Source organism: Fomitopsis serialis (genome assembly GCF_022376445.1).
Source record: "Fomitopsis serialis strain Sig1Antser10 chromosome Unknown B0H18scaffold_70, whole genome shotgun sequence".
NCBI lineage: Eukaryota > Fungi > Basidiomycota > Agaricomycetes > Polyporales > Fomitopsidaceae > Fomitopsis > Fomitopsis serialis.
This window is the reverse complement of record NW_025955030.1, coordinates 116,692-134,399: the sequence shown is the minus strand read 5'-3', so window position 1 is coordinate 134,399 and position 17,708 is coordinate 116,692. Positions and strand designations below refer to the sequence as shown.

At 56.8% G+C, this 17,708-nt stretch overlaps 7 protein-coding genes across 7 annotated transcripts; 5 read left to right on the top strand and 2 right to left on the bottom strand.

Annotated features, from left to right (window-relative positions):
• Positions 1–95: 95 nt before the first annotated feature.
• Positions 96–1,562, top strand: B0H18DRAFT_881187 (uncharacterized protein; the record flags this gene model as incomplete). The annotated part of the gene is made up of 6 exons (XM_048040827.1): positions 96–277; positions 346–428; positions 458–627; positions 914–989; positions 1,047–1,291; positions 1,344–1,562. The coding sequence occupies 6 exons, from the start codon at positions 96–98 to the stop codon at positions 1,560–1,562; spliced, it is 975 nt and encodes a 324-aa protein (XP_047890105.1).
• A 240-nt stretch (positions 1,563–1,802) lies between these two features.
• B0H18DRAFT_1122047 (Cullin-4B) lies at positions 1,803–4,843 on the top strand (the record flags this gene model as incomplete). The annotated part of the gene is made up of 12 exons (XM_048034448.1): positions 1,803–2,019; positions 2,071–2,369; positions 2,419–2,492; positions 2,546–2,653; positions 2,709–3,016; positions 3,068–3,186; positions 3,237–3,747; positions 3,799–3,884; positions 3,941–3,994; positions 4,046–4,265; positions 4,330–4,502; positions 4,589–4,843. 12 exons carry the CDS (start codon positions 1,803–1,805, stop codon positions 4,841–4,843), a joined length of 2,424 nt encoding a protein of 807 aa, XP_047890104.1.
• A 616-nt stretch (positions 4,844–5,459) lies between these two features.
• On the top strand, positions 5,460–6,963 carry B0H18DRAFT_609152 (uncharacterized protein). The gene is made up of 2 exons (XM_048038773.1): positions 5,460–5,869; positions 5,947–6,963. Exons 1-2 carry the CDS (start codon positions 5,826–5,828, stop codon positions 6,728–6,730), a joined length of 828 nt encoding a protein of 275 aa, XP_047890103.1. The 5' UTR covers positions 5,460–5,825; the 3' UTR covers positions 6,731–6,963.
• A 1,148-nt stretch (positions 6,964–8,111) lies between these two features.
• B0H18DRAFT_936677 (heterotrimeric G protein alpha subunit 4) lies at positions 8,112–10,091 on the top strand (the record flags this gene model as incomplete). The annotated part of the gene is made up of 9 exons (XM_048041806.1): positions 8,112–8,213; positions 8,290–8,503; positions 8,569–8,598; positions 8,653–8,996; positions 9,058–9,325; positions 9,390–9,461; positions 9,522–9,593; positions 9,649–9,758; positions 9,836–10,091. Exons 2-9 carry the CDS (start codon positions 8,417–8,419, stop codon positions 10,089–10,091), a joined length of 1,239 nt encoding a protein of 412 aa, XP_047890102.1. The 5' UTR covers positions 8,112–8,213; positions 8,290–8,416.
• Positions 10,092–12,022: 1,931 nt separating this feature from the next.
• B0H18DRAFT_1024814 (uncharacterized protein) lies at positions 12,023–13,689 on the bottom strand. Its single transcript, XM_048029724.1, has 8 exons — positions 13,486–13,689; positions 13,247–13,294; positions 13,021–13,146; positions 12,800–12,963; positions 12,650–12,732; positions 12,562–12,620; positions 12,346–12,501; positions 12,023–12,289 (listed from the first exon to the last, which is right to left on the bottom strand). Exons 1-8 carry the CDS (start codon positions 13,575–13,577, stop codon positions 12,220–12,222), a joined length of 798 nt encoding a protein of 265 aa, XP_047890101.1. The 5' UTR covers positions 13,578–13,689; the 3' UTR covers positions 12,023–12,219.
• A 1,187-nt stretch (positions 13,690–14,876) lies between these two features.
• Positions 14,877–16,088, bottom strand: B0H18DRAFT_1024808 (uncharacterized protein). The gene is made up of 6 exons (XM_048029723.1): positions 15,992–16,088; positions 15,864–15,966; positions 15,654–15,783; positions 15,499–15,596; positions 15,357–15,432; positions 14,877–15,297 (listed from the first exon to the last, which is right to left on the bottom strand). The coding sequence occupies exons 1-6, from the start codon at positions 16,027–16,029 to the stop codon at positions 15,215–15,217; spliced, it is 528 nt and encodes a 175-aa protein (XP_047890100.1). The 5' UTR covers positions 16,030–16,088; the 3' UTR covers positions 14,877–15,214.
• A 141-nt stretch (positions 16,089–16,229) lies between these two features.
• B0H18DRAFT_1193180 (Rtf2 RING-finger-domain-containing protein) lies at positions 16,230–17,339 on the top strand (the record flags this gene model as incomplete). Its single annotated transcript, XM_048036058.1, has 3 exons — positions 16,230–16,289; positions 16,345–16,599; positions 16,650–17,339. The coding sequence occupies 3 exons, from the start codon at positions 16,230–16,232 to the stop codon at positions 17,265–17,267; spliced, it is 933 nt and encodes a 310-aa protein (XP_047890099.1). The 3' UTR covers positions 17,268–17,339.
• Between the last annotated feature and the right edge of the window lie 369 nt (positions 17,340–17,708).

Here is a 17,708-nt window from a genome sequence, read left to right as displayed (position 1 = left end):
ATCGAGATCTGAGAACACGTGGATCCGCAACGCACTCCACAACGGTGGCTGCTCGTCATTCGCCAATTCAAGCACTTACCTTCCAGCCACGAACGATGATTGGGCCAGACTTACCTGCCCACCTTCTCGCCTCTTCCTCTGCTCGCTCCGCTAAAACAGAAGAAAACCGGGGCCAAGACGCCTCGACAATAGGCCCTACCATTCCAACACACCTGGGCTCTTCTGCTAGGTCGACCACTCCGATCCCGAGCCGAATGAAGAGCATGGGCCTGCAGCTGTAGGGCCCGCGATACCTCCTGACCTAACCTCACGAAAGCGACTGCACCCACCACCGGAAGATGACAGCGAAGAGGAAGAGGAGGACTATGCACCTGCGCTACCTCCGGACATGATAGCCGCAAAAGCACCCGGAGCTGCTCAGGCGCCAAGTCTGCAAGTGCCACAAGCAGGAGAGTAGCTGGACCTGCCCGTCCACCACATCTAGCTAGTCGGAGGTCTGCATATGATGAGGACGACGAGGACGACGACTATGGTCCTACACCGTTGCCTTCAGGATTCGCCTTGCGAGAGAAGAGCGGCGTGGAGGAGTTTCTGGAGAGGGAGGAGAGGAGGAAGAAGCAACTTGAGGTGAGTCTTGGTTTCGCGCTGTGTAAAGCCAATGCTCGGCGGGCCGCTCTGAAAGGCAAGGACAGGACAGTGCTTGCGCACGGTTGAGCATCTGCGCCGTGGGCTTGTACATGGTGCTATGGCATATGTTTCGTGTGCTATGTCAGCGTACAATCTTCGAACCAGATGCAACTGTCGCATCACATTCCATGCGTTCTTCTCGGGCCACTTGCCCAGCTTGTACTATATGGCGTACTGAGGCACCGATCACCACTGAGCCAACTAACCGCTGTGCTGAATTCCACAGGAAGCGAGCAAACCCAAGGCACTGCAGCGAGAAGAATGGATGCTTGTCCCTCCATCACAGTCCGACCTCTTAGGCTGTGAGTACTAGTTTGGGCATTCTGTCCCTAGCAACATCGTTTATCCTTTGTACGCAGCGATTGACCCTACGCGGATCAAGCGGCCGCGCAAGTTCGCAGCGACAGCGCAGACACCGCGGGATGCAGATGCGTCTCTGTGGACCGAGACACCCGCTGAACGCCAGCAGCGCATCGCAGACGAAGTGGCAGGCAAACGGCGTCGCGTCACGGACGTCAGTGCGCTGAATCCGGAAGAGGAGCGAGAGCTGAGGAAAAAGAGGAGGTATGAAGAGGAGGTCAGGAAAGGCGTAGAGGAACATACGGTAGGTCTTGGGTCTGTGTCACGGATTGCCTCATGCTAACAGTTATGTGCAGAAAAAAGTTCGTGGAGGAACGTTAGTTGATCGGCATGCACGCACGAGTACCAGTAAAGAGAAAGATGATGACGATGAACTTCCGGTCATTTGGGACCACAGCAGGGATATGGCGCTGTCAGGGAGGCTCGTGGACGACAAGACCCGCGACAAGGTCATCCGCGAGGCGAGAGGTCTGGGAGACAGGTTTGGGTCGGGCAAGAGCGGTGGATTCTTGTAGCTTGCAGGCAAATATCGCGGCGTTGTTTATATATATCTGGAAACAGCATACTCCGACTCTTGGGTAGCCATTTTTGTTGCATCTGAGAGCTACAGACTGGGATTATCCTCGTGTGTGCGGCCCTCGGGGGTCCCGGGCCGCGACCGATCACCCTGACCCTGCGTCATGGCCCGGAAGCTGAGTGGGCTGCTCACACATCGCTCTCACCGACGACCATCGTCGTCGGTTGCCTCTACCACAATGGCAGACGTCTTCACCCTTCTCTCACTCCCGAAGACCTCCAAGGCGTTCAGTGCTCTTCCCGCAGTCGGGATCAGCGAGCGAGAGGGGTCCGCGTCTCCTCTCCGCAAGGTGCCCCGTCTGGACCGCGACTCTGACTCTGCTTCTGCATCTAGGTCGCGAGCTGTGGCGGCGGATGCGGGAGGGCGTGTCGCAATTAAGGTGCTCGGGATCCCTAGTGCGTGTTTCCACCGGCTTTGTCTGGGGCACAGAGGTTGATGTTCTGTAGTCAAACCGTCTACAGGCAGTCCTGGCGACAAGGACTTCGCCCTCGTCACCCGGAGCGTCCGGGTCCTTCTGGACAAGCAAAGCAGCGACGGTCTTCCCGTCGCTTACGAGTACATATACAGGGCATGTCGCTCCGCTGTTGATGTGTACAATCGCGGCGAGGGCCTCTACGAGAACGTGAAGCTCGAGCTCGAGAAGTGCGTCGGCAGTCTAGCGAAGGAGCTGTTGCAGGACAGATCAGGGGATGTCGAATGGTTGCTGTCTTTCAACGAGACTTGTGCTTGGTTTGACAAGCAAACAGTAGGCTCTCGCGCTTGGACGGTGTGGAGGATGCTGATTCATGACCAAGGCTATCTTGCAATCCGTCCTCACTTATCTTGACCGGGTATATATAGTACACAAGAAGAACACTCCTAGCATCAAGTAAGCAGAAATGTGAAGGCGGGTTCATGTGCGTTCTCGCTAATTGTATGCAGACGTCTCGTGTCCAACCTCTTTGCCGAGCGCATCTTCGAGAACTCCAGCATAGTCGAGCGGCTGCATACTGGTATCAGGACGTGGATTGAATGGGAACGCAAGGAGAGGTAACACTCCTTCAGGTCAACATTGTTGGCGAATGTCTCTAAACGCAGCCCACAGAGCGCCGCACAAGCTGCGCGAACACATCCCCGCTCTCGTGCGGCACCTCTCGAGCCACAACCAGTACCTACCGATATTCGAGTCCTTCCTCCTCGACATCACGAAACCCTATTACGAAGCGGAGTCTGCGGAGCGCGCTGAGGTTCTACGTGGAGACGCACGGGACTTCCTCAAGCACTGCGAGGCGCGGCGCAAGGAAGAGGAGCAACGCGCGAAGGCTGTCCTGCCGGAGTCGAGTTGCCAAGAGATCGTCCATACGACGGACAAAGCGCTCCTGACTGGCCGGTTGGATTGGCTTGCGAAGGATGGTGCGTAAGGCTTTATGATACTCAACGGGGCAGGATGTTGACACTCAGCAGCGCTGAGTCGGCTCATGAACGACAAGGCCGCGCAGAGGCTAGCGGTCATGTACCAGCTCTTCGCGCGTGTGGCGGGGCAGAAGGTGCTCTGTGCTGCTTTCAAGCTCCAGTCCAGGTTCGTCGATGCATCATCTTTCGATCGTTGCGCACCCGCTGATGGCTCGCCCAGAATACCGTCAAGGGTATCGTGAAAGACAAGGAGCGCGACGAGGAGATGGTCCAGAGATTGCTCGACTTCAAGGCATTCTGCGACAAGCTGTGTGCTGACGCCTTCGTGAACATCGTCAAGGAGGGATTCACCGACACCTCCAAGCTAGCTGCCTCGCCCGCCAAAGCCGGCTCCTCGTCCAAGGCTGCGGTCCCTACCACGAGGAAGGATCTTAACAAGGACTTTAGCTACGCAGTGATCGACGCGTTCGCGCTCGGGTTCAAGGCGCGGCGGAACAAGCCTGCGGAGATGGTCGCCAAGTACATCGATCGCGCGATGCGCAAGGGGCAGAAGGGCAAGCGCGACGAGGAGTTCCAGGCGGAACTCGATGCGGCGCTGGGGCTGTACAGGTTCACGGACGACAAGGATGTGTTCAGGACGTTCTACCATCGGGCGTTGGCGAAGAGGTTGCTGTTGGAGCGAAGCGCGAGCGACGACTTTGAGAAGGCGATGCTGAAGAAGTTGAAGGAGAGTAAGTGGCCTTTCCGACCTGGTTCACGACCGTTCACTGACTTCTTCGCAGGATACGACCCGGAGTTCGGCATGGGTGATCATATGTTCAACGATCTCGCGCTGTCGAGGGACCTCATGAGGGATACAACGGACAACGTACGAGGCTTGGCTACGGCGAAGCGACGCAAAAGCTCTCTGTGATGGTGCTGCAGCGGAGCTTCTGGCCTTTCGCGGCGAGACAGTACGACGTCGACATTCCGCCAGCAGTCAGTGTCCCGGTGCTTCTCCGGCGGAGAGCATTCTGACCACATCCTTAGATGCAAGCTGAGCTCACCAAGTATACGGCATTCTACAAGAACAAGCATTCGGGTCGCAAACTGGACTGGGATCACACTCTTGGGACAGCGACGCTCAAGGCGAGGTTCAACAGCGGCGACAAGGAGCTGTCGGTCAGTCTGTACCAAGGCATCGTCTTGTTGCTCTTCAATGAGAGCGCGGAGCTGTCGTTCAAGGAGATCAAAGACCAGACACGGATGGGTGAGCGTTTATCCTGACTTCGACTTCCGCGTTACACAGGCCATTGCTTACGGTTGGTTCAAAGATGATGCTGAACTGCGGCGGACCCTGCAGAGCCTTGCGCTTGGGAAGAAACGCGTGCTACGCAAGGTACCCGTGGGCAAGGAGGTCGGCGACGGCGACGACTTCCATTACAACGCGGACTTTAGTGATCCGCGCTATCAAGTCCACATCAACTCTATCCAGGTGAAGGAGACGGTGCGTATACGTAAAATGCAATTTGCTCTGCAGCCCTTCTCACCTATTCATATCCTCCGCGCTTGGCGTCACTCTGTGTGACACAGGCGGAGGAGAACAAACGGACGCAGACGGCCATCGAGGGCGACCGGAAGCACGCGCTGGATGCGGCGATCGTGCGCGTGATGAAGGCGCGCAAGGAGCTGCACTACGAGCAGCTGAAGGCGGCGACGATCGACGCGGTGAAGAACCACTTCGTGCCGGAGGTGAGCGTTATCAAGCAGCGGATTGCGAGCTTGGTGGAGCAGGAGTACCTGCGGCGAGACGAGGACGACATGAACATGTACATTTATGTTGCTTAACCTTACGTCAAGATCCCAGTGACCAGGACAGTCCTTTGCGCAATCGCACCGTCGCATTGGACTACTCTCAATCAGCAGAGGATGCAAAGCAACCGAACTTTCGACGCTGCTGCTATTGATCATCCTCATATGTCAGGCTCGTAGCCTTAATCAACCGTCGTGTGTACTGTGCCTCCGCCGACGCCACAGATACGTTGGCGGAGCGAAGCGAAGCAGTCCTTGTGTTGCTTAAGCTTGTGCTGTCAACTTGGCTATGGGCGTACGCGAATTTAGTGTGCTGGGGCGTTCCTATTGCACTGTTTATTCGAGAGGTGAACGTACGACATTGTGTGCTGAAGCGCGCTGCGATATTGTGCGTGCACACTTGTCGGGACCATCGGATTCGGAGGCCTGCTGCTCGGGCCCGAGACGTGTCTGAGACTGGCGGGGCAGGGCGCGAAGAAGGGGAAGGAGGTCGGACCCGAGCTCGAGGCAGGTGTACCGGCGGCACGGGGCTGGAAGACGCTGGGCGGAACGAGCCAGGTGGGCGCTAGGCCGAGAAAGGGAAGGAAGGAAGGTAAAGTGACCGCGCTGTGTCTCGCCCGCCGCGCTCGCTTCTCCAACACAAGCTCCTGTGACCGGCCATCTGCACAAATGGCTCCTCAACTGATCCACCCGCCCTCTTTTCATCCTCCCTGCCCTCCCTCGCACCGCCCCCCACCATGTCCCTCTCGTCCTCGCCCGAGTCCCTCGCGTCGCCCGCGACCCCTCCCGCACTCGCAGCGGCGCATGAGCTAGAAGTCATCGCGGGCGAGAGTGCGGTTGAGGACAGCCCTGTATGCGTCGGCCAGCGCGTCCGCTTCGAGGCAGACTGCGTGCTCATCCCAGACCCGAGCCCTGTCTCCCGCATGCCCCGTCTGGTGACAAAGTCGTATGCTGTCCCGCTCTGGCGCAAGCGCAACCAGAGCCAGGAGCCATGTTCCGTGTCTGACTCGAGACTGAGATGCGCGACGACGGCCACGTCGTCTTCAAAGTCTCTGTGCCAAGGTGAGCTCTGCTTCTTATCCGCGTCCCTGCGTGTTCCGTGGTCCGTGTAGAAGAGTTGACGTCTCGTGGCTGCACAGTATTGCCATCCGGACGCGCTCTCCATCGCGTGCTGAACTCGCCCATCAGCCTCTTGTGCCCTGCCTTGTTCACAACCACGATCACACTTCCGACCCTACGGTTCCACCATCCTCATTTCCTCAAACTCGGCGCCGACCTCTCCGAGCCGCGTCTGTACCATCTTCATCGCACCCGATCCCGAACGCCCAGATCATCACCGTCCCCCTCCGCCCCTGCTGCCCAGACTGTATCTTATCGACCGAGGCGTGCCTTCGCCAGGGCACGCACTGGCAGGAAAACTTCACGCGCGGCGCACTGCGTTTGCGAAGGCGCGCATCCGCGTCGGACGCGAGGAGCGACTTCAGTGCGCATCGCAGGCTCTACGATACCTTGCCCGGGTTCGACGCCGTCATCGGGGGCCTGGCAGTAGACGAGGTCGACAAGATCGGCAAGGCAAGGGGTGCACGCCTCCCGGCTGTGCCTTTGGCGGAGACGGACGACGAGGATGGCGCCCTGTTGCCTAGTCTATCAAGGAATGCGTCCACATCCCGGTTGCCTGACACTAGCGGGCGTCTTGTCAAGGCACCGTTTCACGCGAAGGCGGTCTCTGCGGACGCGGAGCATGGGTTCTTCGATATACCAGATTTTTCGCCGGTCGACGACGATCTTGCCTCCTCCCTCCTTGCAACAGGCCTCCGCGCCAGGAATGCGAGGGCGCTCGGGTCCCCTGCCGTCGCTCGTGTCCGCGCACCCCGGGAGATTTCGACAATGGTGCATTCCCCTATGGAGGAGCTCTTGGGCTGAGCTCGAGCCCAGTGCCGATACCACAGAGTGTTTCGAGACCTATCGTGACGGCGTCGTCGTCTCAGCCATCCTTGAACGAGGACTACGGCGGATCCCCCAGGAGTCAGCGCCGCCCGTCGGTCAACCAGCGACGGCCCCATCTGCATCTGCCCGCCCCGTCGTCGTTCCTGAAGGTCGGCGTGGACATGCTGAGAGGTGTCACGATGAGTGCGGGGACACCCCTCTCTGTGTGAGCGCGAGGCTGTACCGTGTCTGTTGTCTGTTAGGTGTGCCTCCGCGATCCCCGCCCTGCTCCACACTGTTTGTATTCGCATCGCATCTATCAAGTTCTCGCATCTTCTGTTTTGTACCATCTATCATCAGGCATCAGCAGGCACTGTTTTGAGTACTCTCGAGACGTCGTAGCTGCGTTCTTTCTCTGGCGGGCGTGTGTCCTGTACGTCGACCGTGTCAAATTGGAGGTGGTTATCGCGCTCTGCTTCGGTTCGCGCGTGCGCCCGTGGGCGTTGGCATCAATTCTTGTGTCGTGTTGACACGGTGGGGGCTGATTTGCCATGCTGTTTGTAGGTTCTGTTGATTGTCCGCGACGTCGCTCACTCTGTCAGCATCACAGTTCGCGCTGCTGTTGTCTCGTCTCACTTCAATTGTCTCTGGCACCTTCCTGGAGGGGTGTATACTTACTGTGAACGGTGTGGACAGCGTTTCAAGATGCATTTACTTACGCCAAAGCACTTATCCTTATGACCTAGCATCAAATCGCACAAGCACGGATCCCTTCATTGAATGTTTCGAATGAGTTGACGTCGTTCACTGCAGCCGGAGAGAGACGCTGATGCGGCCATCAAAAGGAACAAGCTCTACGTTATGTAGTTCATAACCGTCCAACTGGCGAGACGCAAGCCATTTATAAACTATAAACTGATCTTCGGCTCAAGCGGGGGGCTGTACGTGGCTGAACTCCCGGATAGGAGGCAGGCGTGCTTCTTGTAAGTTAGTTAGTGCAGGGCGGTGAACACAAGTATGTACCTACACAAAGTAGGAAAGGCGCCGCTGGCTGGCCGAAATGGTCGGGGACGGCTGAATGGTATGTGCGCTAAATGAATTCATTCAGCGGCGACCTTGCGGGTGCTGTTCCAGTTCACGGTGATCTGTGGCTGGTGGCAACCGGCAGAGCCTCAAACGAGCGCGACCCTGCGTTCCTCCGCTTGCGCGCATGATGAGTCGCCGCATATGGAAAATATAGGAGAGCTGCGAGCTGCGAGCTGAGTGGGACGGCTGCGAGTGTGGCTGGTCGTCAGAGGATGAGCGGGCGTGGGGGCCTTGCGAAGGGGAAGTGCCTGCCGCATGATCGCGCATGATCGTGGGCAGAGTGAACTGGCGCAGCGTGCCCGACGCCGGCGCTTCGAGGGCGGGATCCGCCCTGTGCGGTCAAGTCGCCACCATCTCTCTTCTTCTGTCCCTGCATCCGCTCTCTCCTTGTTCTGTGCGTCCATCTCCCCCCTCTCCCGCCCCGACCCCTCGCGCTGATCCACTCGGGACGCCCGCCCATCATCACCCAGAGCGCCTGAAGCAGGTGGTTGGCTTCGAACCGTCATCGGCCGCTCTCGCGTCCTTCTCTCTTCTCACAGCCCTCGCCCAGCGAGCCCTTTCCTTTAGCTTCCTTCTCTTCATCCTATTTACGCAGCCATGGGTGCCTGCATGTCCAGTGGTCCCGTAGATGTCTCCGAGGACGACAAGAGGCGGCACAGAGAGGCTGAGAAGAGTCTCCGAGAGGCGCGTACCGCCCGCTGCGCTTCCGCCCGCCCGCTGCGTCCCTGACCCCGTTGACGTCCCTCCAGGCAAAGGCACGGCTGTCCAAGCAGGTCAAGGTGAGCTAGTCACGCCCTCGCGCCCACGTCGTCATCACTCATGCGCGCACCCAGGTGCTCCTGCTGGGCTCCGGAGACTCGGGCAAGTCGACCATCCTGAAGCAGATGCGCCTCATCCACCGCGTCCCCTTCTCGTCACAGGAGGTCGAGTCGTACCGCCAGCTCGTCTTCAACAACCTCACCCACGGCATCAAGTATGTCATCGACGCCATGGAGGAGATGGAGCTCACGGTCCTCCCCGAGAATGAAGACAACGTGCAGATGGTCATTGACGCGGCTGACCTCAAGGACGGCGAGCCCTTCCCGAACGACTACTACGAGCCTCTGAAGAGGCTATGGGAGGACCCGAGCGTTCAGAAAGCATGGGAGCGCGGGAACGAGGCTGCGTTGCCGGACAAGTTGCGTGTGCCCTCTTCCCTGCTGCGCGGACCCTCTCACGAGCATACCACTCTCGTGCAGCTTGGTGTACTATTTTAGCGACCTTGATCGGCTGTTCGACCCCTCGTATATACCGAACGAGCAGGACATCGTTCAGGCCCGTGCACGCACGATCGGTATTACGGAGACGATGTTCTCACTAAGGGATCACGAGATGCTCATGGTGGACGTCGGTGGGCAGAAGAGCGAGCGACGGAAGTGGATCCACTGCTTCCAGGATGTCACCAGCATTCTGTTCCTGGTCAGTCTTAGTGGGTACGATCAATGTCTTGTAGAAGACAGAGATGCGGTAAGTGTACTGAGGCCGCATATATCCGGAGTCTTGTGTTGCGCATGCTGATTGGAGAGTCAAGAATCAAATGCAAGACGCAATGACGATTTGGGACTCGATTTGCCATTCGCAATGGTTCAAGAACACGTCTATCGTAAGTACATGGGCAATATTTCATTGGCGATCGTGTGGATTGATGCAACGTGTCGTGCAGATCCTGTTCCTCAACAAGAACGATCTGTTCGAGAAGAAGGTTATTCACTCAGACATTCGGAGTTTCTTTCCCGTATGTTCCCCACCCGGAGTATTCTTCCTGCACAATACCAATCCATATCTCACAGGACTATGACGGACCATCCGATGACGCGGCTGCAGGACGAGAATACTTCAAGAAGCGATTCGCACGGCTGGCACAAAAAGCGAACCAAAAGGAGCGCGAAGTGTACATCCAGTGCGTCATCTATTCCATATATCACTCCTAGCGCCTGGTTGGCATCGCTTTGCTGATTGAGTGTCGTTGTATGAAAGCACGACGACCGCAACAGACACCGAAATGCTAAGAGTAGTCATGGCCGCAGTAGAAGGTGCGTGCGTTTTTGCCATTTCGCCGGTCCATACTAATCATGATTTTCCCTCCAGAGTGAGTGTTTCGTTCTGTTCTCGTCCCCGCAAATCCCCCTTTCGTGCGCTCTTCCCTGGACCAATGCTTAATATCCTTCCCTTCCCACTGCGACACATCAGCATCATCCTTCGCCAAAGCCTGCAAACTGCGGCTCTCATCTAGTCTCTTTGCTTTCGCTGCATATTTATCCCTCCATCATATATCCGGATCTCTTCATGCCATTATGTTCGGTCGCTAGTATGCACCCACCGTCACCTATCTCATCAGCCCGCCGTTAATGCGCGACTGCGCGGCCCTATCTTTATGGCCTCACACTGGATGCATGGAACTGTTTGCTTTCTGTGTTTTGTCGTGGATACATCTTGCTCTTTCTTTTTGGTAATCTCCCATAACTGTCTTTGGTCATCGTCAACTCATCATTGTCTCTTTCCTGCTGGATCCATGCAACTGCAAACCCAATTCGGAACTCGATTGATTCGATCACACGCGTCTATTCACTCGTGCGCTACTACGCTATGTGGACACCACGGAACGGGCAACTCCTCGTCCAACGAACTGTCGCACTTCGGCTCGATGCCTCGTGCTCGCGTTCACACCCTCTTACAACGTCCGCCCCCGCGCTCCGCTCCGCCCCGCCCTTCCCGCCTCCAGCACAATCATCAGCAACAATGTGCGCTTTTCGTTCACACGCGGTCCCTCTGCCAACTCACGTCATCCCCCTATCCCTTTAGATCCGAGAAATCATGCTGTGACAGCATCCGTGCTTGCACTTCACCGGGATCATACCCGCGTGCAGCTGGTACTGGCGCGCCGGAGCCTGTATACCAAGGCCGGGCACGCCAATGCGGGGTCAACTCTGGCCGTGCCTGTCGGAGCGACGCCGACGCGGGGTAGGAAGGATGCGTTGTTGTCGGAACCGGACGCTCAGACCACGGTTGGCTGTCGCTGCGATGTTTTCGTGCTCTGCGTGCCCGTTAGTTATTACTTACCGTTAACTTGCTTTCTGCGTCGTCAGTCACCCGTATTATGCTACACCTATACCGCACTTAATCAGGGCCCGGCCATATTCGATATCCAGGATAATCTATGCTTACCGTGCAACCATCCGTCCACTGTGCGGCGCGAGTCTCCTGCCCGAGCCATGATGTCCCTTAAGTACTGTTTTACCCGGCCTTCTGACCGAGTTAGAGTCGTCCCGGTTGGAATGCGGGGTTTCCGCGCCCCGCCCCCAAGAGGCAGAACGAGCTATTTTAGCGGGTGAACTTGGGTTAAACGGTTCTCAACCAGGGGTGCGTACGTCTAGTTAAATTCCCCGCCGCTAGTTGATCGACGTCGCGCGGAGGCTAGGATGATAGCTCGGGGTCGCGCATCAGTGCCCCGTAGCGCGCTACTAGCAGCTAGTAGTGTGCCTGTGGACCGTCTGGGCGAATAGCACGGCTTGAGTTGCAAGCAGCTGTCGGGGTGTCTTGCGTCCTTGGACACGGAGCCTCGGGAATTTATTGCATGGACGCACATACGCTGAGTGTTCGACCGGCATGGATCTCAAGACGTCGAAGCACAGCGGCCGAGAAGGCAAGGCGTCCGGCCTCCAAGCACACGAGCGGAGCGCTGCAGGCGCGCCGAACGAGCAGCATCCGCGTCGGCATCATCTTCCAGGATACAAGCTGGATATAAGGTTCTGTCCGGAGGCATGTACGGATCCGGGCGCATCGACGGACCAAAGGGGGATCGATGTTCAGAGGAGGAGGGGAACCCTTCCCACAACGCCGCATCTCGTCTTATATTTCTCGCTCTCAGTACACGCCGAGTCGTGTGCCGAGCCTGCCCCGCGGGAGCGGCCCCAGCTGGGGAGCTTCCGCCGCACCTTTCCATCCGCGCTCGGAACGGAATGTGTGATCCTCGTCACAGTTGCGGCCCGTTCTGGGATTGGAGGGCTTACCACTGCTACCCTGCATGGCCCTTCGCGACACCAGCGTTCTCACCAGCTGGCCTCTGTGTGGGAGGAAAAATCGCCGACTGCGTCCGCATCGGAGAATTTCCCCTTCGAGCGAGATGATGATCTTCCAGTCCATCCCAGACCAGTTACATCCTCCTCCCAAGCGACGCGAAGCCCCCGTCATTCAGTTTTCGGCCGTGCTTCGGCCAACTGCGATCGTGTTGCGTTTGCGATCAGCGCAATACTCCTCCCGAGAAGATCTCCGAGACCTCTGTAGATATTGTCACGATGCGCTGGAGTCCGAGTAAGTACACAGTGCGGCTAACAACACAACAAATTTGCAACAAGTCGTATTTAGATACCCTGCCCACCGGTGACTTCGAGCGTGTGGCCAGAGACATAGGAAGCCAGCGGGGATGCAAGGCTAGACGCATGATTGATCAATGTCTGATGAGGGCACAGGGTCATCAAGACACTCACAAGAGCATCGCAGCAGCAGCCTCATCCGGTGTCGCGGCGCGCCCCAAAGGGATTGCCGACGTCCCTGCACCCGCGCTCTGTGCCTTCGGGATACCGAGCGCGACTTTCTTCCCGTCAATCTCGATGCTCGCGCCTTCCTCCTTCGCCTGGGTCAACCTGCCATACCCGGTCTCAGTACACACGGCCCGGAGAATCACATCGCTGACGATGGCGTACCGCGTCTGGACGAAGCCAAAGGCGACGGTGTTGGCGCGGACGCCGAACAACCCCCATTCCTTGCAGATGGTCTTGTCATGCCGATGACGCCCGACTTCGCAGCCGCATAGTTGATTTGACCGACGCTCCCGTGCAGACCGGAAACAGACGAGACGTTGATGATAGACGATTCTCAGTGTTACCCTAGAGTGCGTTCGCATAGGTGAGAGATGAGGGGCATTGAGGACACGCTGCCAACTGACCTTGATACGCATGTACGGAGCAGCAGCGCGGACGAGTCTGAATGGCGCTCGGACGTGCACCTTAATGATGATGTCGAACGCGTCGTCCGGAGTTGTGTGCAGCATGCGATCGAAGGTGAATCCCGCATTGTTCACGATGTGGTTGAGCTTGCCGTACTTCCTGTGAATACAATGTGTTAGCGTGCGAGGTGCGGCCGTAATGCGAATCAGAACGTACTTGATGGTGGCTTCCAGGACCTTCTGTGGGAAGTCCTCCGCACCGACGTCCCCACCGACTGCGAGGGCATCCCCGCCAGCCGCCTTGATCTCGTCGACGACGACCTGGGCTTTCTTCTCGTCCAAACTACAAGTATGACGTCACGTGATGTGTATGGGGGATGAAAGCAATCCGACCGCCTGTGAGAATTCGACAGATTCACGGAAGGATTGGAACTGGAACGCACTCTGATACGACGACCTTCGCACCCTCCTTTGCGAACAACAGAGCAGCGCTGCGGCCAATTCCCTAAGTGTCTGTGCTTAGATAGCTGCGAGCGCTTTATCCTTTTTGCATACGCACTTGTGCAGCACCTGTGTAGTAAATCCATTGTTAGCTCACTGCTCATAGACGTTTCACCGACGTCAACGCGTTGAAGCAGCCGCGCAGCGAAGGTTCCCAAGACTCGGAGTCTCAGCAGATAACTCACCCGTGATGATCGCGACCTCGCCCACTAGGAGACCGCGCCCGTACGTGTTCGTGAGGTGCCCAGAGACTTGCGCAAGACGGTCGGCCATTGTGTACGGTCAATGCAAGAACGCGGAGGATGGTGGGAGTAGAGTGGAAGGATGGGAGGGCCGTGTGCACCGGGCGAGCTCAGCTGCTTGTCATGTCCGGGATGGGAAATCATGTGCGAATGCGCGGGCACTGTATTGCACGCACATCGCCCGACCTTGCCTTCGCGCCTGCTCATTGCTGCTTCCCGCGCTGCCTCAGGCTGAGATGTATGGCTACCACGCTGGGTCTCGCACACTTCTGGTATACACTGCACATTCTCTCAGAGTGTTTACTACGCTGTACAGTGCTCATGCATATTTGGGCTCAAGACTCGGTCGCGCGAGTACAGACCCAGCCTAGCCATTGGCAATGGCATCACTTGACCAAGTCACTGCGCTACTACCATCGGTCCGCGCCAAGGAGGGAGAACGTCCGATCGACTGGGAGATACGTTCCCGGAACGCGTTCCGGGAACGCCTCTGCGGAACGCCCCTAGGAACGCTGGTCACATAGTGACAGAGGGCAAAGCGTATGTAGTGGCCTATGTCATAAGCACGAATTGCCAAACCCGGAAGTCAATAGTACGGACTTAGATACTTACTAGAATGCTTACTAATACACCGAGTCCCGACTCTGTCACACATAAAGCTGCAAAAACCCAATCGTGCTAGCATCAGCAGAGTATAGACTACTGAATACCAGTAGGTGTATTTTCACTGCCATAGATCAATCACAAGCTATTAATAACTTGACGTTCATACAGGTTCATACTCACTGGCGGGGACAGCACTCAGCACGTGATCCAATGTGGCCCAGCGAGCATTGCCTGATTGGGCATATTCTCCATATCAGGAAATACCCTTAATTGGCTAACCACATCCACTGCGTAGTGCGTTGTGACCTAACAACCAAACAATGGCCCACAAGACATTGTGATTACTACGAACCACTATGTATAAAGATCCGAACGGTCAATTACTATAGATTACTATAATGCAACCGCAGGAGAGTGGCAGCACTATAAACGAAGGTGTCACACGTCGTCACGGTGCGTGATGTTCCGCGTTCCGCGTTCCCCGTTCCGGGAACGTTTCTCCCCGTGGATCCGACTTTCTGCAAGGAGGGCGAGCGTGACGATGCGGGCCAGTCCAATCATGCAATATCCAGCTTGCCTGTGATTGTAGCCCGAGTCTGTCCGCAAGGATTCGTGCACAATCATATGGGAGGATGCAGGAGAGCCGGTGTCGCTTCAACACCAACGCGTCACGGCGGTCCAGCTGGACGATTCATTGTCTGCGTAAGCACTCGTCGCGTCTGTTGCGAACAACTGTATTGCACGGCGATCGCGCGGCCAAAATTGCCACGTCGCGTCGTATCCCTTGGTATGTAAGTAAGTAGGAGCAACGTGCGACGTGCACTTGCCCCTGCACGGATGTATATATATGACGACAATCAGTTGCCGTTTCTGATGAAGGGCATATGGAGCACAATTCCTCAAGCTCCTCCCTACACACCCTGGCGTCGGTCGGTCGGTCGAGTTTCGCCCAAAGTACGGTCAGATGGGATGACTGGCCACGGTGGGGATGGTACGTTCGGCGTATGAGGGCCATGCTGGCGCACTGCCCTCTAGGCAGGGATGCGACGCGGAACTTGATATTCAGCCGAGGTCCGAGTCGTCGGGCAAGTCGACGTCGTCTAGCATTGTGCGCAGAACGGTTGAGACTTGTTCATATAAGCTCTCTGTGCATGCATAAACCACGGTTCAGTCGTTTGGGTCCGAAGTTGAATAGGGGACGCACTGGCACGGGCCACGGCTTGGGCATACTCCGCATTTGCTTCTGCCATCTCGTTCTCTAGTTCCTGGAGGCGAGTAGCCTGGTACGACAATAGATATCAAGCATGAGCACGTCGAAAGTCCTAGACTTCAAGCACACGGCTTACCTGCACCTCCTCGGCTTCCGGTTCCGGTAGGGACTGAATCAGATAGTCGACCTGCTTAGCTTTCACGACAAGGTCATTCACGAGTTCCCGCTTGTTCGCTGAACACAGTCCGAGCGTGAGTGCGGCGAGCGGCACAGCGAGGGCTCAGGGACAACCTTCGAGGACCTCGGGCGGGTCGAACTTGTCGGCTTTCCGCTGTTTTGTGACGGGGACGTCCTGGCTGACTTGTGAGAAGTTGGCACGGGAGGTGAGGTATGCGATGCTGTTTGACATGATCGTAAGGAGCTACCAGCCGCAACACGACCGTCCGCAAGTCAGCAGTTCCGCCACGCGCGAGCGAGTGTACAGTAAGGTTACAGCCGCACCTGCTGAATCTCATCTTGCAGTTGAGTAATGCGGTCCATATGAGTAAGTTCCTGCAGCATGACGCTGCCTGGGTGAATGAGAGGGAGAGGGGGGACGGGAAACCTGCACATCGCGTCTGTGGCTGAACCCCATGCGGCGGAACAAGGCGGCACGTGCGACAACCATAGCGGTGCCGGCGAATGCCGAGGGCGTACTGAACGCCGGTGGCGACTCGGACTCGATCACTCCAGCAGCCGCCTTGTCTCTGCCCCGTCGGCTTCACAAACCAGCCCCCGTCGACCAGAGCTCGACCTTGCTGTCCGCCCCGTTCTCCCTCCTCCAGTTCAACTTGCTTCACTTCTTCATCACCTAATCGCTGCATTACCATGGGTAATGATGGAGGAAGTATCCCTGACCGTCGAGACCTGGTCAAGAACAAAGCTAAGGTACTGTCGCTCACGTTATTGCTTGCTAACGACAACTCTGACTCCTGTATCTCAGGCAGAGCAGCCAGACAAAGCTAACCAGACACGAGCGAGATGGTTCTTTTGTGCAATATCCAAGGCACGTCTCCACGGACTCTCGACTTTGTTCCACAGTCAGACTCATACCGAATTGCAGCGCCCGCTGGAAGAGCCGATAGCCTCCTGTCCACTAGGCAAGCTGTATAACAAAGATGCGGTGATAGAGTATCTATTGGACAGGAACGCTTATGGGGACGGCGAAGAGATATGCGGACATATCAGGTCAAGAAAGGTGTGCAGGGTACGCTGTCGCTGTGGCACACTGGCTAAACATCGTTGTAGGATTTGACAGCGCTCAAGCTCACCCGTAACACGAGCAAGTCGCCGGTGTCTGACAGCGCAGACCGGGCATCCTTCATGTGTCCTCTGAACTACAAGGAGATGAACGGCTCGCAGCCCTTTGTCTACCTCTTTACATGCGGCTGTGTCTTCTCTCTGTCCGGATTGAAGGCAGTCACGGGTTCTGTTCCCATGGCAATGCCGACGCCGACGCGAAGGGCAAGGAGAAGGGCAAACGACGACGGCAAGCAGCTCGACATGTGCCCCCAGTGCGGAGCCAAGTACGACCGAACGACCGACGTGATCATGCTCAACCCGCCCTCAGATGAGGAGGAAAAGATGCGTGAAGCCTTGGAGCGGCGGCGGGCAGCGGAGCCACCGAAGATGAAGGGCAAGAAGCGGAAAGCGAAGGCCGAGGACGCGGAGGGTGCGGGCAACAAGCCGGTGGAGAAGAAGAAAAAGAAGCAGACATCACCCATGCCCAGCACGAACCCGAGCATCGCTGCGGCCAGTAGAGCTGTTACGCAGAGTCTCGCGGAGGAGGAGGTGAAGCGGAAGGCGACGATGAGTCAGGCGGTTAAGTCGCTGTACGAGCCGAATGGCAGGAAAGAGACATTATGACTATGGGCACGTTTACCAGGGTGAGTAATTGTTCTTGTTCGTTATCCTGTTCGTCGTAGGCTGACAGACTCATTGACAGTATGCTTGATGCGGAGCTCTCCTTCGGACTTGTACATCACTATGTTACATAGTATCATGTTCTTCGCATGCTTACGCATTTTGCTCTCCATCGCATGTCTCAGTGATGCTGCGAATTCTGTCGCTATTGTCACGAACCCTGCACAAACATTCGGGCTACACCCGGAATGCGGACCTGAGATGCTTGTTGCAGATTAAAATTTGGGTGGAAAGACAACGAAGGCTAGCGATACAAAGAATCTGGGAGAAATTCAAGGATATACAAGCATAGGTGAGACCTGAGATCTGAGAGCCGCAAGATCCTAGTGATGTTACTACAGGCCACCGAGAGTCTGCAGGATACGTAACCACCGACGTTCATAC